Source organism: Corapipo altera, unplaced genomic scaffold, assembly GCF_003945725.1.
Source record: "Corapipo altera isolate COAL_440 unplaced genomic scaffold, ASM394572v1 301, whole genome shotgun sequence".
NCBI classification, from domain to species: Eukaryota; Metazoa; Chordata; class Aves; order Passeriformes; family Pipridae; genus Corapipo; species Corapipo altera.
This window is the reverse complement of record NW_020884926.1, coordinates 1,492,929-1,516,378: the sequence shown is the minus strand read 5'-3', so window position 1 is coordinate 1,516,378 and position 23,450 is coordinate 1,492,929. Positions and strand designations below refer to the sequence as shown.

General features: G+C 47.6%; 1 protein-coding gene across 3 annotated transcripts in view; it reads left to right on the top strand.

The window, feature by feature from the left end:
• Positions 1-9,484: 9,484 nt before the first annotated feature.
• The window catches only part of MIB2 (mindbomb E3 ubiquitin protein ligase 2), a 41,113-nt gene continuing 27,147 nt past the window's right edge, over positions 9,485-23,450 (top strand). For all 3 annotated transcript variants that reach the window (XR_003530104.1, XR_003530103.1, XM_027658025.1), the window contains exons 1-3: positions 9,485-9,649; positions 20,823-21,149; positions 22,909-23,080. Coding sequence is in view for 1 of the 3 variants with exons in the window: in XM_027658025.1 (XP_027513826.1) it covers positions 20,903-21,149; positions 22,909-23,080 (419 nt within the window). In the remaining 2 variants the exon portion in view is untranslated. The remainder of the gene's footprint in view (positions 9,650-20,822; positions 21,150-22,908; positions 23,081-23,450) is intronic.

Sequence of the window (23,450 nt, the reverse complement as noted above, 5' to 3'; positions counted from 1 at the left end):
GGGGGGTTGTTGGATGCTCCAGCATCTCTTCAGGCTGTTTGTCAGGAGCTGGAATGTCTTTTGTCTGCATCCTGAGGACTGAGCAGGCAGCCCATGGGCTGAGGGCTTTGAGTCTCAGTTTTGCCTCTATTCAGCACATTCTTCTTCTTCTTTTTTTTTTTTTTTTCCTGCTCTCATTAATTAGTTCCTGATGTGTTGGTTCCTGCCTGAAAAACACTGGGAATTTCTGAGGCTTTGACAGAGAGGAGTCTGGAAAAGGTTAAAATCCTGAATTAGAGAATGTTTATCTGAGAAAGATTTGATTGACAGAATTTCTGGGATCAAGCACTTTTCTACACTGCAATAAAGGCAGTTATAGATTTAATTCTGTCTTTCTGCACCAGCTCTAGGGCCAGATGAATTGTACAGCCGTGGTTAAAGCCAAAGGCTTTGCTTCTTGCTCATGCTTTGCCAGTATTTGTGTGATTCAGAGGATTCTTCTTTGTGCAAATTGCTACAACATCCCACATCTCCACAGGTCTACTGCCACCAGGCACGAGCATTTTTTAGGAAGATACAGAGGAGGGAGAACCCTGAGCTAAACAAATGGGCCATAGGTGAGAGAGCTCCCTTCAAATCCAACTCAAAATGCTTTGTGCCTCGGGAGATTATCTGATCATCTCCTTTTGCTCCCTCTAATCCAGTGGGTGATCACATCTGATGACAGCTTTAAAATAATAATCTGAGCAGAACAAGCAATTCCCATGGGAAAGCTCTGACTGTACGTGCTTGTAAAGAAAAATGCCACTCTTTCCCCTCGTAGAACAAACCATGAGTATTAACCATCTGTGCAAGTATTGCAGTCCTGGAGAGCTCCATCCTTTTAATGGGAGCTTTGGATTTCATAGCAGGCATTTAATCGGCTGGGGGAGTGTTTTCAGCCAGGTTATGTAAATGCTGTCAAGAAACCATGTGTCTGGAAAAGATGGATGTAAGGAATGTGCTAGCAGGAGGCAGAGGGGAGGCTGGATTGTTTCGGGGTTGCAGTTTCACAGCAGTGTTTTGTAAACCTGCTGATCAAATTGGCAATATCCACAACCCTTGGAAACAGGCCGAGCAGGACACTGTCACCCTACAGACCTGATGGGGCTTGGATGTGCATTCTAGGGAGATCCACTGTGGGAATCCAGTGCATAAATGTGGGAGGGAATAGGCTGAGCAGGAGAGGAGTTTGAGGCAGGAGTCCAGAGAATGAGAAATGGCAGGCACAAATGTTTGAAAGATAAAGTGTTCTCAAGTGGGCATCTGTATGTGCATGAATTTAGAGCACTAGAAGAACCTGCCAGCACTCCTGGAGGTGCCTGCCCTTTCCCCACACAGAAATTCCCAAAGAATTTCTTACAGGAGCGAAAACGCTCTAAATTAAACCATTCCTAGGGACATTCCTCATCCCTGTGTCTCCAAGGTTGAGAGGTGGGAAAGCTGAACAATTTCTTCCTTCCCATAATGAGGAGAGACAGTTTCTAATTAGGATTCATTAGAGCTGCCCCAGGAAGCCGATGGGACCATTTTTCGGGATATTTTGTTGGAATTATTTTTCGTCTCACTCTCTCCCTGTTGGCTCAGCTCTCCATTCTCTTCCCCAGGGCCTAAGGATGTGCTTTGAGTCATCTCAGTGCTGTGCCTAAAAGTGGAGATAAGGGATCTTGAGAACCCTTGGTGCTCTCACAGCCCTGGCAGACCTCGGGGACAAGCACTGAGCAAACTGTGGGCATGGCCATGACACAGGAGAATGGGAACAAGGGAGCAAAATAAGCATAAACCTTGTCTTTTTGACGAGGTTCTAGGGTCAAACTCATCATCTAGAAGAGTATTAGAAACTGGAGTGCAAGAGGAATTATGTTACATCCACAATTATCAGAAGAGGTCTGGATTTTTGGCGTGTTACTTGGTACTTGCCTTGAAACATCAGCTCCCAAAGTCAAAGTATCACGAGAGAAACTCATTATTCTTTCAAAAACCAATCTTTATTCCAAGAACTTACAGTGCAGAAAACCTCCACCATATGAGCTATTGCACCTTAATTCCTTTGGAAAAAGAAAGCATCTTTCCCTGTTAATTCCACCTCATCTTTCACACTTTGGACTGGAAATCTCCCTGCGGAGGATATTTTGCCTTGAGTCCTGAACCGGTCTGTGGTTTGGGTTAGTTTTAATCCAAAGCAATGAGAATTGGATTCAAAGGGACAAAACCAAACAAGAAGGAGCAAAGAACATATTCTGCATGGAAAAGGCACCACAGCACAGCAACAGCCCTGTGACTCCACTGCCTGTTTGCTTTCAGTGTCACTCACGGAGCCGTTTAAAGGGAAGCCAATGCCCTTTAAATATGTGCAAAGCCTTTACTGCCTTTCCAAGGAACAGACATTTTTATTAGAGCCAGGGAACATTCCAGCTTCCAAAGGTAATAAAAATGCACTGTGCCAGAAAACAATAGCAAACTAGCAAGGGGGGGTTTTGCCTTGTTGAACTGAAGGGCCCTGGAGGATTCTGACCCCACGCTCTGCTCAACCCTGAACCGTCAGGCAGCCAAGTCCAGGGTGGCAGGGGTTCCTCTTCTTCCACTGGATCCTTTTGTCTTCATGTCAGGTTAAAGGCAGAGGTGCCAGGAGAAGTCTTTGCACGTGGTTAACACGGATAAAGCCTCAACTGTCCATTCCAGAGAAGCATTAGTGGAAAAAGGTGGTTGCACTGGAGGGGAGCCAGTGAGGCAGTGGGTGAAGCCCTGCCCACGGGAGAAGAGCTTGGCAGGGCTAATCACAGCCTGCTGGGCTCACCCACAGATATGAGCCTTCCTCATATCCAAGAGTGAAGGAATTTATCTCCACTTTCCTTCTCTTCCTCATGGGCTCTGTTCTGCCTGGAGAGAAATTGTGCCACAGAGAGAACACTGGCACTCACTCACAGTGAAGTTTTTCTTCCTTCATGACCACTGAGTTTTGTGAAATCCAGTGTTACTATTCAATGAATAATATCTGCTCAAACTCCCTGTGTTCAACTCACCTTCCGTAACACGGGCTGGGGAAGGACTCCAGACATGAGTATGACCAAGACATCATTCTGCAAGTCTTTCCAGCACCTTTGTGTTGCTGGGCTTTATTTCTACCTTTTCATAAACTAACCCAGCAAGACATTACTCTACACACCACAAAACATTACTCCCTGCATTTATCTTGCAATATATATTCCAGGAAGTCTGCATCAGCCACAGGATTCTGGATCATCCAACAGTTTCTCTCACCTGTGCCTGGAAGTACAGACATTTTTTCCTTGCTGTGGGTGATGTGGGTGATTTGTCACTGTATTCTTGCGGAAGAATTGCTGGGAAAAGCAGAGAACCTTTTAATTGTATTCCCACGTGAGTGGTTGGCTCAGCCAAGGCTGAGCAGGGAGAACACTTCTCAGAGAAAGAGGTGATAGTGGGAGGAGAAACCCTCAGCATGAAGCTGACACAGAACACTCAGCAGCGGATCTGCATGTTCTGCTTCCTCCTCCAGGATTTTCTGCTCTGCCATGTGGCATCCTGGGGTGACACAGAGATGTGAATTCCTCATGATCTCACTCCAGTGTTTTTCTGGGGGAAGCTTCATGCCTGCACAAGCGTTCCCTTGGAATGAGCCAACCTCCTCAGTTGGACACAGGGCTGCTTTGTTTCACTTCGGGTTTGGTTTTGTGCTATTCAGATAAATGCGTGATACATCGAGCTGGAAAGATCATTTATGAGCAGCTTCAGCTGCCATCCCTGCTTGTGAGGTGTCAGCCAGGGGGATTGCAGGCTGGTTTTTAACACCCCCATAAGCCAAAAGCTGAAGTCATCTCTGCTTTGTCACTGTGTGTGTTAACTCTAGCCATCGACAGATTTATGGTGAGATTTTATATACTGCTTAATCATTGCTGATTTTAAATAGAGTAGACTTTACTGAATCATGTACTTGGTTCTGCAGATTTCATTCAGCATTTTTTCTGCACACAGATAAGGGAAATACAGTCTAAATGTATTTACCACAGAGATGTTGAGTCTGAGGTCTGCAAACATCTGTTTTGCAGAACAAGAGGATCTCATCTACCACTCAGACTATCTGGGAATCCTCCTAAGGTCTTCAGGAGCCTCCTTCAGGAGCCTCCTTCCATGTACCTCCACCTCCATGGCAGGGAAGGGATATGTTTAATAGTAAGACTTCAACAGAGAGAACAACATGGAGCTATAAAAATGGAAATCAGCTCCTGTTCTATAGCAACCTGTCAGAAATTCTCTCTGTGGCCAACAATCAAGTTGACAACAAGCTAATTACAGAGAGGCCTCTGAATAGAAGTTGTTACCTGCCTGTATTTCCAGCTCTGCATGTCTGACCAGCTCAGAAGTGTTTGAGCACATTGTTCATTTGCCCCCCTGCACTCATACCAGAGGCTGTGTTTGGAGCTAAAATCTGCAGAAGTGCCTGTGACTCTCAGATCCTGTGGCTGGAGGCACAGGCAGCCAATTTGGCTTGCAGGCCCTCAGCTCCTGCACAAAAATGCACGTCCTGGCCAGCACTGCCTGCAAAGTCAACCTCAAGGAGCACAAACTCTGCTTCTTACATAACACCAAATAATGAACCTTGTGCAAAGGGACTCACCCAGCCCTCTTCATATCATTTAGACAGGAAAAAAGCCCCTTTAGGGCGAAGTAATTCAAACCCCTCTTCTCCAGATGATGAGTTGATGGTCAGTGCTCTGCCTGTTAGGTTCAGTCCTTCAGTGCACTGACAAACACCCTGAGGAATGAGGCACAGGACAATTCTGCTGATATTCCAGCTTTTTCACTGCCAGTTACTCCCCTCTTTCTCTGCTCTTTTTTTATTTACCATTGGCATGTCCTCCCTACCCTCCAGTTCAGCACAAAGGGACACTGCAGTGTCTCACCTTCCCCGCTGCAGTTTCCTCCCACCAGATTTCCCATCTGGGGTGTGGATAGAAAAGAGTGAGGTGAACCCTTAGAATCTCCTTCCCTGGGCACCACAGGGACAGTCAGGAGCGGGGACTGGGCTCTGGTAGGGGAACGAGGGGATGACCAGCATTACAATGTCTCCTTCCCACACAGTCCTGCAGCAAAAATGGGATGTCCCTTCTGAGACCCTCCCAGAGTGCCAGGATTTCATGGTCCAGGTTTTCAGCTGCTGCAGGAGCTGCTGTTTGCAGAGATCTCCAACCCTGGGCGTGCAAGGGGCTCGGGGTTCACTGAGGACTGGAAGGGCGGGGCTGTGGGGTGCGGGTTCACTTTTAAAAATTAACTCCGTTTTAAGACAGGACCTGGCAACATTTACAGCACAAGCACCACTCATAAAATCAGGTTGTGTGCACGGTGCAGCCAGGGAGGCACAAGGACCTAATTCCCCTTGGTGCAGGGAGGAACAAAGCCAAACATTCATTACAGAACTTGACCTCAGGTACGTGAGTAAGTTGTTTGAAACAGTGCAGGAGCAGGGGAAAAAAGGAGGATTAGTTTCCTTGTCTACTCTGGGGCTGGGACCAGGGTCAGCTCTGGTGTAATCCCACTGATTTCACTGCAGTCACACTTGGGATCACTTTGGGATTTTGAAGGATACTGCACTCACAGGCTTCCCCAAGCATTAGCATTCCGGGGTGGTAGAAATTCATCCCATAATACAGTGCTGAGAATTTTAAAATAATAAAGAAGCCAAGATGCCTGCTGTCACCATTGCCAGCTAATTATAGCAGCACGGACAGGCTTCCCTTGCAGAATTCCATATGCTGTATTCCTCCAGCACAATAAATACACCATATTAAAGAGGGGCAGGCTGAGAAGGCATTTCTGATTTTAAAATCCTTTAACCATGGAGTTAGAAGCAGATGAAGTCATTGAATGGAAATTTGCCTATTACTTTTTTTTATATATAGTTTTTTTCTGAAGCCTCTAAATGTGCTTCAGTGGAAGTGGGCAGAGGGCAGGGGGAGAACTTGATATTTAGCAACTTATTAGGAGTTTCCTTACTAGATTTCTGCACTCAGCCCTGGGCTTTAGGCACAGCCACCCCAGAATTCAGCCAGTCTTCCACCTGGCATTACTTGGACACTCAGCAAAGGCCAGAAGTCTGGAGAAAACAGATTGATCCAGTTTTCCTGTTTTTCAGTGATGCTGAGCATTGGATGGATCCTGTCTTAGATATTGTCTGGAGCAGCCATGGTGGGAAGAGGAGACTCCACTTCAAACAGCAGAACTGCTGGCACAGGTGATTATCTCACACAGGGAGGTTCTCTGTCATCCCCACCTGCTACAACTGCTCTTAATTATTCTTCTTGGTACATTTTCCAGTTGTTTTACAGAGCTAAAAACTGTTGGAAATGAATAAAGAGGAATTTCCCTTGGGTTTGGATTCTATTAAGCTGTGGTTCCATTTGCTTCAGAGGAGAGACCTAAATCTGAATTTAGGTCTGAATTGCTGAATTCAGTCTGAACTGAATTTCCTCAAAATTAATTCCCAAAGCTGGGCACTGGATGTAGGTCACTCTCCTTTGTTCTGAGACTCAGCTGAGCTATAAATACCACTCATTTTTTGCTAAAAAGTGGAAGCACACACATCCCTGCTGTTCTATCCAGGTCAGTGCCTCTGAAGGCAGTGCCACAAGGTGTAACTGTGTGACATCCGTGCGGGATCCAGGGAAAGCTGCTGCTTCCAGGCTCTGCTTTCAAGGAGAGAATTCTCTGGACCAGTTTTTCCACATACAAATTCCTGTATTAAGCATGCAAAACAGCACTGCAGGATGCAGTTCTTGGGGAAAGTGTCCTTCTATACATGACCCAAAGACACATTTTGGACAACATGGTTTTTTTCCACGGACAGTTCACCTTCCAAGAGCATCACTCTGTTCCTGCTGCTGGTGTTGCCATCACACAGGGCCAACCTTGGCGGCCCAAGTTCTCCCTGTGCCGTGTCAGGAAGCTGCAAAATGTCAAGGAGGCTTCCTTTGGGGAAAAAAAAAGGCAGGTTAACAGGGCTAAATCCGTATGGCCTGGCTGACCCTGCAGTGGCCGGTAGAAGGTGCTGAAAGAGAAGCCTAAGAAATAGAGTGGCTATTTCTGTGTAACAGCGGCATCCAGTGGGCAAAGAAAGATTCCTGGTAATGTCTTTGAAAAACCAGGATAGGGCCACGTAAGAGCAGAGGTTTCTCTCCCATATCCAGGGCTGTGCAACCACAGCCCGTTGCAGCAAAACATCACAATGTCCGAGTTTTCCCTTACGCCCAACCTGAGTTTTCATTGCTGCATTTTAACCTATTAATTTTGGGCTGCTGATGCCTGAGAAGGTGCCTTCACAAAGAGTCTAACATATTTTTCCCTATTATTTTTTTTTTTTTTTTTTTAAAGAGAGATTAGCTGGACCAAAAAATCCAAAAGAAACAACCTGACACAACTCAGAGCCTGGGTGTGCAAGTTCACCTTTACAACAAGGGCCAGCAGAAGGAAGGCCTAAGTTACCTCTGTATTTATTGAGTGAACCCAAAAGCATGTGGTCCAGATGTGAATGGATCTTGTCAGACAACTGATGTTGGCTGCACTCACCTGTCTCCAATGTATTGCTGTATTTACACTAACAAAAATCCTCCTGGACAGAAGCACGCTGAGGGAGGGAGCATTAGTGCATGCTCAGATTCACTTACCACCTTCCCAAATCCTTCCCAGCACTCAGCCTTCACCTCCTGGCCAAAGGGTGGCATAAAATGCAGTTGTGGTCAGGGCCAGGGCAGATCAATTCATCGTTTCACATGTTCACAGTCAGCCCAACGTGTGTTTAACTGGCCTGCCCAACATCGCTTTTACTCAACCCAGAGGACAAGGGACACCGAGTCCTCCTGCTTGGCTTGATCAAATGGCAGTGACAAGCTTGTTTTTGGACAGGTCCTTTGTACCCTGTAGGCATCAAACTTACAGTAACAGAACTGTAACAGGCACTGTCTCAGAAATTTGCCCTCTTCACTCTCCATAAGCTCCAGGCAATGCTGCTACCTGATGTCTCTGCTTCCTCTGAGTTTTAGGGCTCTGATCGTGTTCCTGATGGGCAGGATGGGATGGCTTATGTGATTTTTCTTTATGACCTTGCTGCCATATTCCTGTTGTGATTGCAGGGTGTTACACTGGCAAGGTCTTATCTCACTTAGCCAGCATGTTTTCAAGGTGTCTCTGACCTCAGCAGGGGTACAGTTAGTTGACTGTGTGTGTCCTACCCCAGATAGGAGAGGTTTACATGGACACTGTCATCAGTATCGTCATCAGAGACGTGACACAAACTTGGAAATTGCCTCTGAAAGTCAATATAAACACAGTAGTAATTGTGCTTTTGGGTTCAAGGACAGGCTAGAGGGAGCTCTGAGCAATCTGGGCTAGTGGAAGGTGTCCCTGCCCATAGCAGGGGGTGGAACTGGATGATCTTTAAGGTCCCTTCCAACCCAAACCATTCCATGATTCCATGATTCTACAGTCCAGGTGTTCAGATTCCTGTGTGGTGGCACTTAATCTCATCCAGGCAGAAGGCTGGGGGCAGGCAGTGGGAAGGGGATTCCAAAGCCCTCCTGGCCACCTGCCAAACAAGGACACAAATCTCCCTTAGAGTTCACACACTTATGGAATACTTTGGGTTGGAAGGGACAGATCATCCATTTCCACCCCCTGCTATGGGCAGGGACACCTTCTACTATCCCAGGCTGCTTCAACCTGGCCTTGGACATTTCTAGGGATGGGGCAGCCACAGCTTCTCTGGGCAACCCGTGCCAGGGCCTCACCACCCTCACAGCCAAGAATTCCTTCCCGATATCCAATTCTCCTAACACCCAATTTTCCTAACGTCCTATTCCTTCCTTCCTTTCCTAATATCCCACTTCCTTCCTAATACCCCATTCCCTCCTTTAACATCCAACCTAAACCCGTTCCCTTTCGCCTCGAGCTCACCAAACCCACGACCTACCGCACTAAACCATCCTAAAACCGCCCCAAAGAGACCCGCAAACCCTCGTTTCGCTCTCTCTCTCTCTCACACACACACACACGCACAGAGCGCGGTTCGCGCATCCCTCCCGGGGCCGCTCCTGCATCCCGGGAGCATCCTGCATCCCACCATCCCCCCTCATCCTCCGCCGTGCCGGGCGGTGCCCGCGGCTCCCCGGGGGCTCCCGGGAGTTGTAGTCGGCGGTGCCCGGAGCTGGTCGGGGTGGAACTACGGCTCCCGTCGTGCCGCCGGAGGGCGGGCGGGCGGAGCGGGCGGGGCGGCCCCGGGGTCGAGCGGCGCCGCTGCGGCAGCAGCTCCGCGGGGCCACGGCCCGGCCGCTTCCCGGCGCTTCGGCGGGGCTTTGGGAGGAGCCCCTGGGTGCTGCCGAGGGTGCCCCCGGGTGCTGCCGAGGGTGCCGGTGCCCAGCTCGCTGCCGGGGGGTCCCGGGGGGCTCAGCCCGCCCCGCGCTCGGGGCGCTCCCGCTGCTCCGCCACCTGAGCCCCGCCGCTCTCCCCCCGCCCGGGCCGCGCTGGAGCAGCTGCTGCTGCTCCGAGGATGAAGGAGGGAAGGAAGGCAGGGCAGCCGCTGGATAAGGGCTCTCGGGGTTCTCCGCTCTCCCCGCGCTCTCAGGTAGGTGTGTGTGGTTTCCCCCCCGATTCCCCGCGCGGGTTAAGCCGGGATCGGCGCTGCCCGCCCGGAGCGCGGCCGGGGCTGCCCTTGCCGCCTTTAGGCGGGGCTGGGGCCGCCGGTGGGGCGAGTCCGCTGGCTCCTGCTCCATTTTCCTTTCTCCTGGCTGCCCTGGGGGATGTGAGCACACATCCTGCTCCCGAACAGGTACTGCAGGTAAGTCCTCGCTCGCCAAGGTGAGACCTGAAAGGCGGGCGGGGGTTCCTCGGGGGCGTTTCGTGTCCCCGCGGCTGTGCCGCCTCTAACTCGGCACTGAAGCACATGTGGCTTTTTCTTCCCCTCTCCCGTGTTTCCGTGATATTTGCGGTCTTCCCGATCTGACAAGAGGCATGGAAGCAAGGGCCGGACTTAAACCCGGAGAAGTTGGTACAGCTGCACTGGAAGCACTAAATGTGTTTGCTCTGATTTCCCTGCAGGCGCTCGGCTGCAGAATTACTTTCTGAATGTAACAAATTCCAATTTCTGCCTCGCTGAGAAACAAGTGAGCTCTGGCTCACCTTCATGGAGGTCACTTGAGCTTGGCTTTACTGCTCAACCTTCTCTCTTTTTGGCTAAGAGCCTTATTACATCCTCTGCACTCCTCTGTTGCTATAGCAGGAGTTTATTTGGCTTGAATGAGATACCATTTTTATTTCTTCTCTCTTTGGTAGCTCCTTGGTCTCCTAAAACTGCTTCCTATGACGAATGATGCAGTTGTTCATCCTTCTAGGACCTTCCTCTGTACTTGATTACCTGTTGAATTTTTCATTCATGGTTTCAGAGTGTAGATGAGTGAATTGTCAAAGGATGCAGTTACTGTAAATAACCCACATTTACCCACATTGTTGTGAGTGGAATGATGCTGTCTGACATGTTGATAATGGAAATTGGAAAGGGAAAGCTTCAGTAGCTTTGGCAGAGCTAGAGAAGGTCTTGCCCCCTTTTGAGCTTCGCTTTCTGCTCTGAGTTGTAGCTGTCTAGGTTTGAGTCTGGAGCAGGTAACTTCTGTTGGGCAGGTGATGGTTCCCTTCAAGAAGGTCTTTTCCAACTAACAGGGCAGTAGATGGGGTGTCCCAGCTCTACCACTGGTGTATTTTCAGTACCTTATGCCTGTTTTCTGTACTGATCTCATCTGTTTCTGTGGTGGAAGGATGTAAATTCCTTTAGAACCGAAGTGTGGCTGCAGCACATTAACAGTTTCTCTTTTTTAGGCTTCACAAAGGTAAATGTGTTTGCAATCCCTTCCTCTTTGCACAGCACAGCTCTCTGAGTCACTGACACGAGGAGAATCTTCATACTTGTGTGATATTTGGCTTGGCTCAATTCTCTGCTTATTCTGATATTGCTGTATAGCATCATATGTTTTGACATTTATTTTGAGTGCATGTTTGAAGCTCTGTGGCTGTGAAAATCCTGTGCCAAATTTGTCAATAAAGAATCTGTTATTTTCCTGCTTTGGTCTGCAATGGCCACTGATCCACTGCTGGGATTGTCTGGAAGAGCTGGGAGGCCATGCACAGCCCCTTGCCACTGAAACTTGGACAAATGTCTTGGAAAACCTGTGGAAGTGCTGCAAGTGTGGTGGTTGCAGTTGTCTCCTTCCATTTTTATGTGGAAAGGAGGATGTCCATGGCCTTCTAAGCTGCCTTGATGAAGAAGTGGGTGGCTACAGACTCCCATGGGCTGCTCAGAGAGCAGTTGTCTCTGGAACAAGCTTGTCTTGTGCCTTGTGTTTGTGTACCAGTGGTATTATCAGCAGTCCTGGTTGCTCACAGAGCCCAGTCCTGGTCTCTCTGAAGTTGAAGGCTTTCTCCAGCCTCATTCAGCTCTCTGAGGTCGTGTTGTCCCTGCCTGTTCCCATCAAATCTGTTTGCCTTGCTCATCATCTCTGCTGCAGAACTGCTCCTGGGCTCTGGCAGGACTCAGGGATGAATGTCACTGTACCTCTCACAGCAGCACTGATCATGCCCTTTCATTTTCAGTTGCTGTTTTCCGGGGATCCAGGAATAGAATGGAAAGTCCTGGGAGCAGACAATTTGAGTTCTGGTTGTTTTTCAAGGATTCTCTACATTCATGGCTTATCAAGGTCATTTTTGGAGGGGCCAAAGTGGTGTAATACAATGTGGTCAGAGGGAGACCAGCACACTTTTCAATACACTCTCACTAAAAGCTCTGATGGGAGAGAGATCATTGGATACTCTTCTCTTCTTAAACAAAGAGAAAGTGGAGTTTCTCATTTCTTGAGAGACTTACAGGATTTAAATATTTCTTTTCTTTCTGTGATGAGAGTTGTGGTGGTGGTTGAAATTTCCAGGAACACAGAAATAGTCTTCCAGCACTTAGACTGGAAAACCAGTGAAGTTACATGTGTGTGAGGACAGTCAACGGCTTGATCTTACTCATCCACATTCCCTGATGTGACCCCAAGGAATGCAGGGATGCATCCTGGATCATGGGTTTGTGCTTCCTTCTTCCCTGTGACTGGTATGGGCCAGGCTGTGGAGAACAGAACTTGGAGCTGGGATATGTGAGCTTCGTTCCTGGCTCTGCCACCAGTTCCTTGGAGAACTGTGGCTCCATTTCCCCTCTGCAGAGTGTTCCTGTGTTCTTTAAAATGCTCAGAGCAAAAAGATGGCATCTGTAATTGTAAAATGCACAAACTTGTAAGTGAATTGTATATGTGCTGACCCTCCAACCTTCGCTGAGTCCCAGGGAGGGAACCAACAGCTACTGCTCAATTCCTTCTGCTCCTAAGGAGCCAACGTCTCTCTGGCCAAAGGCATGTCAGGGTAGATTAGACTTAAACCTTTTGATCTGCTTTCAGAGCACAGAAAGGGCAAGTTCCAGGCTGGAAACGGGCAGGAGTGCAGTGTTGCCCCTTCTGAAAGCCTGCAGGGGATCTGAAGTCAGTAGGATGAGCTCCAGGGGCTCATAAGAGTCCAGCAGGTTTTCTGCTCAGCTCGCTCTGTACCAGTCTGAGGTAACTACTCTTCATCTGGAAGAGCTGGAGGATGTTGTGTTTGTTCCTAACTCAGAGGATTTGTAATCCCATTGTACCTCCACTGCTGAGGGCACCAGGCTCTAAACCCCTCTGAGCAGCCCCAGCACTGCCTTTTCTCAGCCCCACTGTTCAACCACCTCCCTTCTTGCAGGACTTCAGGATTAATTCCTCTTGATTTTTCCACTCCTGCAGTAAGTTAGTCTTTTGATTTTTGCACGACCCGTGGGGACACTTCCTACCTTCCTGGACAGACAGGGCAATTGTGGGATTAGATTGGAGGTTCATGAACTTTGAAGTGATTTAAGTTGGGTTTTAAGGGTAAATAGGAGTTGATAGCTGGTGTGAGAGAGCTGCAGACCTGAGCCTTACCAGGGCTCAACACCATCAGCTCTGGGCCAGATGGTCTTCCCTCTGAGAAATACATTAGAGCAATGTCAAGTAAGAGCACAGTTGAAATCCGCTGCCAAGACAGATTTCTCACTGTTGGAATATGTTTCTGTCTGATCCTCTATTTCTAGATGATTGAAAATAGTTCTGGAAGGGATTTTGCTGAGGCCACCTAGTCCATCCTTTTCCACAAGGCATGATAAATACACTGAAACCCTTCCTGAAGGGTCTGTTAAGCTTGTTCTTTAAGTAATGGAGATGTTCTAGCTGCCCTGGATGACTTGTATTTGACTTTATTAAGCTCTTTTTTCATATATTATGGCTTTTGTCAGTGTTCTGAGCACAGAAAGACCTGCAAGGGATGCAGGTGGTTGAGTATTGACCTCTTAATGCCAAGGGCCAGAAAATTGATGGTGGTTCTTGGCAGGAGATGGGATGCAATGCTGCTGGATTTTTGTTTTCCTTCTGCCACAGGGATCTTCCATGGGAAAGTTAAAAGACCATTCTCCCATTTTTTTCTATGTAAAGTGAAAAAGACCTTGATTCAAACTTAGCAAATAATGTTGTTTGGTTTGGTTTTTTTTTTTCCTTAAACAACATTACCTACTGGTCGCGTGTGTGGGCAGGGAGGGGTGTGTGTTTGTTTGTACTGTAATGCAATGTAAATTTAACTCTGAAACCCGCTCTTGAGGAAAAAGTGGATTCTCATCAGCCCCGGCTACTGAGCTTTTCTGGGCTGGAGGCAACAATCTGCAAACTGTCGGGTCCAATTAAAGCAAATGGCTGGAGCTGTTTTTTCTCCCTCCTGGAGAGAACACAGTTCATCAAAAGCCAGAAGGAAATTTCATCGGGCTCATGAGCAATTATCTCGTGGGATGTAATAAGAGACATCCACTAGATGCCCAGTGTGAACTTTCACTTATAATCACTTTTAATTCTCCAGTGGGCAGATGAGCACTGATCTCAGCAATTTGAAGCCTGGAGTTGTTGTGTTCGATAGAAGCTGGTAGAGGGAACTTGTTCTTCTGTGGGGTTTGACTTAGGAATCTGAATTTTGAACGTCCCTGACCTGGCAAAAGGTATTCTGCCTTTTTGTGTGTGGTGGGTTGACCCTGGTGGGCAGCTGAGCCCCACAGAGCTGCTTCCTCACTTCCACCCCCCTGGAATAGGGAAGGGGCTGCAGGGGTCAAGTTGAGAAAGCAGGATTTCATTAGGTACAAGGGTTGCTTTGGAAGGCAAAGACTGACTCCAAACATCCCCCCCTTCCTATTTCTTCCCCATTTTTTATTCCTGAGCACCGTGCCATGGTGGTTATCCCTTTGGTCACTTGGGGTCAGCTGTCCTGGCTCTGTTCCCTCCCGAATTCCTGTGCTCTCTCAGCCCCTCACTGGCAGGGCAGTGTGAGGAACAGGAAAGGCTTTGGTGCTGTGTGAGCTCTGTTCAGCACCAGCTAAAACACCCCTGTGTTACCAACCCTGGTTTGGTCTCAAATCCAAACCAGAGCACCATCCAAGCTGCTGTGAAGAGAATGAAGTGAACCCCAGCCCAAACCAGTGCTCTGTGGTGTACCACAACCTCTCCTGGTGGAAGCCTGTGACAGATGTTTATTTTTGTCTTGCTGGTGGTGTTTCCCAAAGGTAATGTTTGCTTTTTTTATGGTTTAAAGCAAATATTGACCATTGTGCAATCCAGTGAATTTCCTGGTCTGGTCCATTGGTTAGCAGGGAGCTGGTTCATGAGAAGTGCTGTGCTCCTGGGGGATCGTCTGCCTCAGACTGGCACTTTCTTTTTGGCTGATTTTGTTACTCATGGCTGACAGAAATCCCTTTTCTGTCCGTGGAACTGGTTTTGTTTGGACTGAGGCTGTGCAGATTAGGGCTCAGTTTTTGAAGCAGGTTCACTTTTCTGGGTCTGTTGTCATCGCAGGGGGGTTGAAGTTTGAGTGAAGTGAGAACTGGAGGTTCAAGGCCAGCTCAGTTCAGTTGGCTTCATGTCCTCTGCAGCTGCTGAGTCCTGCCATATTTGTCCATAATGAACCCAAAATGTAAGATAGGCAACTTCTCTATAACTTCTTCCATTTTTAGGATCTATTCTGAGCTTGTTTCCCATTTTTCAGGAAACCAGAATGCTGGGATCAAGCTTCTCAGAAAGGTTTGCCGGAAACTACCGGTCCTGAACATCAATAAATTTGCCCGTGCTTCCTTTAGGCCTCCATCCTTTAACAAGGTGAAAGAATAGCTGGTAAACCAGCATGATAACCTCTGAAACATTGCTGCTACAGCTTGCAAGGGAAGGGAACGTTCCCCTCTCACCATAACAACTCGGGTGCTAGAACACAATCGGTGTAAATGGAATGTGAAATTCAGTGTAGGCAAAACAGATCAATGGGCTGGCATTTGCAGAGGACAAGTGTTGATTGCAGAGATAAAATGCTCTCGGTGGGACTCTGAGCAGAGTGCCTGGCTTGGTATTTTTAGCCTTTCCTCCCTCTGTGTGCCAGTGTTTGAGGATGTTGGGATGTGTCCCTGACGCTGGAATGACAAGATATTAATCCCTGAGCAAAGGCGTATTAATCACCTGCTTTATTCTGTTTATGTAATGCAGTTAAATATACTTGGGGAGCAGGTGAGGTTTGGGGCATTGAAATTATTTAACCTCACAGGCTTTTTTGGTTTTTCTTGATTGATTGCTTTTACCAGTGGCAGCTGCCCCATTTCTGATTCCCCCCCCCCAACCCCGTGTTTTTCAGCTGAGACTAATTTATCAGAAGAATGGCTTCGTTTATCTACTGTTGATATTTAAGCCACAAAAACATCATCTGCTCTTCTTTCTCCCTCCCCTGTGCCAGAGATGGCATTTTGCAAAATGTAGACTAAACAGAATTCCTGACTGCACATGGGAAGGGGAAGGAAAGGATCACTGAGGTCTTGTGGCTCTGCAGTGGAATATCACAGGATCTCAGAAGGATTTGGGTTGGAAGGGACCTTAAAGATCATCCAGTCCCACCCTCTGCCATGGACAGGGACACCTTCCACTAGACCAGGTTGTTCCAAGGCTCTTGGGCACTTCCAGGGATGGGGCAGCCACAGCTTCTCTGGGCAACCTGTGCCAGGGCCTCAGCACTCTCACAGGGAAGAATTTCTTCCCAGTGTCCCATCTAAACCTCCTCTCTGTCAGTTTGAAGCCATTCCCACTTGTTCTGTCACTCCAGGCTCTTTTAAATAGCCTATTAAATAATATTAAACTGTTCTCTTCAGCCAGTTCTGCAAATCCTTTTGCTGGGCTGCAGGGGGGTCAGAGTAGACAAGGAGAGAGATTTATGAGTGGCAGAGCTGGCTGTTGAACTGGTGTGGGTTGTAGGTGAGGTAATAAAATACCATGGGCTTGGCAAAAGTCTCCAGAGTGGAAAGTACTGGAAAATGGAGCTGGAAATGGCAGGGTTCAGGTGTGGTGGGAGGCAGGAGGGTCTCTCTGGGCTTGGAAGTGCCCAAGGCAGCACACCTGGGTCAGGGCTGGGGAATTCTGGCCTCACCCAGGAGGTGCAAGGCAATGTTTGGATGGTGGTGGGTCCAGAAGGGTTGTTTGCTGGGTGTTTTGCTGGTTTCCTGCTCAGTTTTCATTCACTAGTGATTATATTTGTGGGAGTTGTGTGTATCCTTGAGAGCAACTGCACTGCACCCTGTTAGTGAGAGCTCGTGTGTGTGTTTGCTGTGCTCTCACTGTGCTGAGGAGAAAGAAAAGTGAAAGGTAAGGCTGAATTTGAGCTTTTTTTTTTGTGGATATTAACTTTGGTAATTAACTGAGCAGCTTTGAGCCTTGGGCTCCAAGGGCTATTTGCTGGTTGTTTGCTGTTATTAAAGAATATGAAAGTATTAGTGGGGGAGGTTGGAGATTTCAGGCTCGAGTGAGCTGCTGTGAAGAGACCCTGTAATAGGAGTTCTGCTACAGCCACCCCCACGTGTGTTCAGAAATGATGTGCAGAAATGAGGGAAGTGTCCAAGTCTGAGCCTGTGCTGCTCTTTTGGAAATTTGCAATTGCCTAGGGAAGCATCCTCTGGATAGGCAAATCTCTGTAGGGTGGAATAATTCACGTGAGAAGACAATTCAAACTGCAAAACGTGTGTAAGGAAGAGAGAGGAAAAAACCTGCTTTTTTTTGTTGTTGTTGGTTTAAACACTTCCTCTGTTTGCCTTGCTGTTCAAATAATGTGTTCCCCGAGTTGCATGCACTGATTCTGCCAGCTGTTTACACCACTCCTGGGTTCTGTTTGCTCTGTATCCAGAGCAGCAGCAACCTTTGTCTCCTGTGAGATGGATATTGGGTTGTTTCTAGAGCACCTTCTGCCTCCAGAGCAGTTGAACATTGGCAGAAATTTGCCACAGTTATTGCAACTAAAGGTGCTGACGTGTTTTCCCTTTGTTCCAGTAAAGTATTATTGGGATTTCCTAGGAATGGACTCACAGATATGCCTGGGCTGCTCTTTCCTGTGTCACAGTAGACAAGGTCAGAATGTTACCTCAGGATTCAGAAATATGCTTGTGTCTTATAATGGATTATTTGTTCATAGTTACTTTAAATTCCCATGGGGAAACTGATGTTTTCTCTGTGAATCATTTCTGGCAGCTGTACCTATCCTTCCCTGGAATAATTATGACCTAGGCAGCATCAAGAGAGGAGTATTTGCTTCAGTGAGTGAAACATTTCCACTTAGGAAGTAAATAATGCTGCTCTGGCAAGGTTCAGCCTGCAAGAGCACTGTAATTCATCTCATAAAGGTTTTGAACAGCCCTTTATTCTTGTTATGCATCTCCCCTGCAGAGCAGATGGGAATGCAGAATGCATTTGGTGCATTCTTGTGTGGAAAATGGAATATTCACATTAGGAAGACGGCCTTGGATCAGCCAGCAAGGGGTTGGTGGGGTCTTTGCAGCCCAGACAACCCCGTTAACTGGAATTCAGCATCACAGGAGCACATTGAGCTAGAGCAGCATCCAGGGGTGGTGGGAAGGGGCACAACGTGGGGGTTTGCCCTGTCTGTAGGTCCCACCTTTCTGGGCCAAGGTGGGTGCTGAGCTCCTGGACTGCTCTGTTCAGGTCACCAGCTGTCACGTGCCAGCCTGCCCTGCTCTTTCCAGGTGGCAGGGGATTATCCTCCTTTGTACTGCAGAGACTTCAATTTTGTGGGTTTGTGGCACAGCCTGGAATGTTCTTTTGTGATGAATAATTGCTGGAACTGGCACTTCCTTCCTGGAAATGCTGGGAGTTGTGATGGAGCCTGTGCTGTTTCATTCATTCATTCATTCCTGGGGAGAGGAAGAAGAAGGTCCAGTGAAATGGCATAAAACCCTTTAGGCTGGGAAGTGTCACTCTGTCCTCATGTAAGATATCTTATGGTATTTATTGTTTCCTTTCCTAAGCATGTAATTCCTTTTCCCTCTGTTATTACCTACCCCACCTTCCTCCTGTTCACTCGGACGAAAACAGGAAGGATGGTGGTGGTTGATTTTAAGGAAAAGGCCTGTAGGAATAACTGAACTACGTTTCTCTTGCACCTTTGCATTGTTGGGTGCTCCCATTTGTTTTCTCAGGCTCTTGACTGGTTCACAGCAGCCTTTAAAAAAAGCAGTTTAGTTGAAGGAATAAATAGTCCACTTTAGTCATCTCTGATCCAGAGGAAGAGGGGGATCACACAAATCTCATTAGGCCCTGCAATGCTTTCTGAAAAGGATATTCTTTGATGATTCCTGCTTTCATAAAGGCAGTAAACACTGGTGCACCTTCAGCTCAGCAATGTTACATCCACCTCCACTGCTCTCAGTGGAAGAGTCGCCCGAGGCATCTTTTGGTGATGATTAGAACCAGAGATGACGGGAGGTTCACGAGGACGTTCGGGTTTGATGTTGCTCTCGTGTGACAGGTGTCTGGATGTCACAGCCACGCGTGGCAGGAAAAGTCTGAAGCTGCAGAGGTGCTGAAGCTGAGCAGGAATTGGCCTCTCTCTGCACGCCAGGAACATGATTTTGCATCAAACGACTCCCCCGCACGTTCAGTCGGGGCTCTGGGGCTGGAGGAAGGGATTATTTTTAGGTTCTTGGTGGTTTCAGTTGCTTTATTGGGTGAGGGGGAGGCATCGACAACACGTCACAGGGCCCGGAGCTGCTCCTCTTGCTGTGTCTGAGCACATCCCTGAGCGGGGCCAGGATTGTCACCCTGACACTTGTCACCCCGGGCTGAGCTGCTCTGTGTCATGGCAGTGGGTGAGGTTTGCTTTTGGCACCTGCACTCTCTGGCCCTTGGCTTTCTGTTGGGTCTCGATTTTCAAATTTTTGAGGCAGTATTGGATGTTATGGAGGGTGGACCCAGGGTTGCCACAGTAGATTTTTCCGGGTCCTAAATGTTGAAAGCCACGCTCTTCTCCTCTGTCTTGCTGTTGTGGTAAAGAGAGAAACCAGGGTTTGATGATCTGATTCAATTCAAAATTGAGGATGTGATGCATCTGTGTGGTATTCACCTCATTTACCCATTGCCATGGCAACAGTTGGGAAGGCTATCCCAAGCTTTAACTGATCCCAGCACAAAATCTGCTCTGCTTATTGCAGGTAAGCAATAATAGCCCTTCCCTGTTCCTGCTCATTGATAAATAGCAGGGAAAGACTGACATTTATCTGATATTGGCAATGTTTTTAAAAACCGCAGGGAAAACAGACAAACGTTTCTTTCAAGCGCAGTTTTCAAACTTCCTGTGTCCCCAAACCGAAACCAAAACTAACTTTGAGGGCAAGTGAAACTCCCCCCTGCAGGGTTAAGGGATGAAGTGCAGTGTTAAGTGATGAGGTGCATATGAAGGGTCTTCCTGAAAAATAGGTGGGTATTGACTTTTTATTGCTGAAATCACAGGGCTGGTGCTTTCCTGGACATTTATTCCAACTCTCTTCACTGGGTTTTTTTGTTTCTGCTGTCGGTGGCTGTTGCATTTATTCCTGAGTTTGGAGTCAAGGGCTGGTACTGGGGTGTGTAAAGACTCCTTGCCCAGTTCTCTTCCCTCATCCACAGAGCTCTGGAATAAGGTTTTGGATGTTGTTACAGATGATTATGTGCCTTGGAAGTCTGGCTAGTTTGTGTATCATTCCCACCTGTGCTAAAGCTGTGAGGATCCCTGTTTTTAATAAAGTACATTTACTCGAATCTTATCTTTTAAATATTACTTAACTAAAGCAAGAAAGTATTTAAATATTTTACGAATAATCCAAATAATTATTTTAAAGCAAATATTATTTAAATCATCTTAATATAAATAGTTTAAATAACTTTAAAAAACATTACAGTTGAATAAAGTAAGTGTATGTAGCCAGCAGGTCAGGCTTGTCCTGTGCCAGGTCGTTCTGGGAGGGAGGATGTGACATTCTGGGAGGGGGGATGTGATGTGCTGGGTGTTACCCATGTGTGGATCCCTGTTTTTAATAAAGTACATTTATTTGAATCTTATCTTTTAAATATTACTTAACTAAAGCAAAACAACATTTAAATATTTTACGAACAATCCAAATAATTATTTTACAGCATTCTACTAAAGCGGATATTATTTAAGTCGTCTTAATATAAATAGTTTAAATAACTCTTTAAAAATATTACAGTTGAATAAAGTAAATGTGTGTAGTTGGTGAGTCAGGCCTGTCCTGTGCCAGGTCGTTTTGGGAGGGGGGCTGTGATGTTCTGGGCATTACCCACGTGTGCCACATTGTGTTCCAGGCGTGCTGACCATGCTGCTGCCCCTGCCCGTGCCCGAGCCCCGCCGAGGGGCAGAGCTGTAGGGGTTGCCGAGCACATCCATGGACGTGGAGCCCTGTGCCAGCATGCAGGTGGGCATGCGGGTGGTGCGCGGCGTGGACTGGAAGTGGGGCAGCCAGGACAGCGGCGAGGGCAACGTGGGCACCGTGGTGGAGATCGGCCGGGCTGGCAGCCCCACCACCCCCGACAAGACCGTGGTGGTGCAGTGGGACCAGGGCAACAGGACCAACTACCGCACGGGCTTCCAGGGGGCCTACGACCTGCTGCTCTATGACAACGCCCAGATTGGTGAGTAGGGCAAGGGCAGGGGGGTTATGGTCTCCTCCTTTATGGCAACACCCAAATTGATGAGTATGGCATGGACAGGGGGATTAGGAACTCCTGCTCTATGGCAACGCCCAAATTGATGAGTATGGATGGCAGGGACAGGGGGTTTATGATCTCCTTTATGGCAACACCTAAATTGATGAGTATGGCAAGGACAGGGGGCTTATGATGATCTGCTCTACAGCAACACCCAAATTGAGGAGTATAGCATGGACAGGGGGCTTAGGAACTCCTACTCTGTGGCAACACCCAAATTGAGGAGTATGGATGGCAAAGACAGGGGGATTATGATCTCCTCCTTTATGGCAACACCCGAATTGATGAGTATGGCAAGGACAGGGGGCTTAGGAACTCCTTCTCTGTGGCAATACCCAAACTGATGAGTATGGCATGGGCAGGGGGCTTAGGAACTCCTGCTCTGACAACACCCAAATTTATGAGCATGGCAAGGACAGGGGGTTTATGATCTCCTTTATGGCAACACCCAAATTTATGAGCATGGCAAGGACGGGATTATGATCTCCTCCTTTATGGCAACACCCAAATTGATGAGTATGGCAAGGACAGGGGGATTATGATCTCCTCCTTTATGGCAACACCCAAATTGATGAGTATGGCAAGGACAGGAGGCTTAAGAACTCCTGCTCTATGGCAACACCCAAAATGAGGAGTATGGATGGCAAGGAAAGGGGGATTATGATCTCCTACTCTGTGACAACACCCAAATTGAGGAGTATAGCAAGGACAGGGGGCTTATGATCTCCTGCTCTACAGCAACATCCAAATTGAGGAGTATGGCATGGACAGGGAGCACAGACCTTGGCAAACCCATCTCCTGCCTTAAGTTTGTGTAGCATTTCCCATCTGTGAGGATCCCCGTTCTTAATAAATTGTTTGAATTTTATTTTTTAAATATTATTTGACTGAAGCAAATATGATATACTTGAAATAAAAGCCTGGCTGGAAGTGTCGGGTGCAGGGACAGGAGTTGAACTCAGTGATCCTGCTGGGTCCCTTCCAGCTCAGCAGATTCCATCACTGTGTGATTCTAAGGGTCAGCCTTTTGCTCCTGCCTGTGGAGTGGGGCTGAGCAGCAGCAGAGCACACACTGAGCCAGTTCATGGTGAGGGAATTCCTGTTTGCCCCTGTGCAAAGGCTTTTCTTTCCTCCTTTTTCTGAGTTTTGCTGACTTTGCCATTCTGTTGGAGCCTGACCTGACTTTAGGATGAGAGTCCCTCAAGCCAGGAAATGGAGACTTCATATTACAGGACCCCAGAATGTCCTGAGTTGAAAGGGACCCACAAGGATCGTCCAGTCCAACCCCTGGCCCTGCAGAGACACCCCAACAATCCCACTCTGTCCCTCAGAGCGTTGTCCAAACCCTCCTGGAGCTCTGGCAGCCTTGGTGCTGTGCCCACTGCCCTGGGGAGCCTGGTCAGTGCCAACCACCCTCTGGAGAAGAACCTTTTATACTGATACCCAACCCAACCCTCCCCTGGCACAACTTCAGGCCATTCCCTGGGGTCCTGTCACTGCCCAGCACGGAGACACATCACACGTGTTGTACATACACAGGTCACACACATCACTCACGTTCTATTACTGCATCACCTTCAACACTCACACAGTCTATGAGTTTTTCCTTTAAGAAAGGTCCTGAGAGCCGCTTTCTCTGGATTTTGGGTGAATCCCTCATTCCTCTGCCCCTGTGCTCTCCCAGGTGTCCGTCACCCCAACATCATCTGCGACTGCTGCAAGAAGCACGGCATCCGTGGCATGAGGTGGAAGTGCAAGATGTGCTTTGACTACGACCTGTGCACTCAGTGCTACATGAACAACAAACACGACCTGTCCCACTCCTTCGAGCGCTACGAGACAGCACATTCCCAGCCGTGAGTCCTGGCACCCGGGGGGGGCTTTGGGGGGGCTCCACAATGGGGTTTGGACCCCCCAGGGGTGTGCAAAACCATCTGCCAAAGTGCAGGGATGATGCACAGCACCTGGCTAGTACATGTCTCTGTCATTTATATAGAAATAAATGTATTTCGGCATAATTTATATAGAAATAAATGTATTTCTATATCATTTACGTAGAAATAAATTTATTTCTTTATAATTTATGTAGAAATAAATGTATTTCTATATAATTTATGTAGAAATAAATGTATTTCTATATAATTTATATAGAATAAATATTTCTATGTAATTTATGTAGAATAAATATTTCTATGTAATTTACCTAAAAATAAATATTTCTATGTA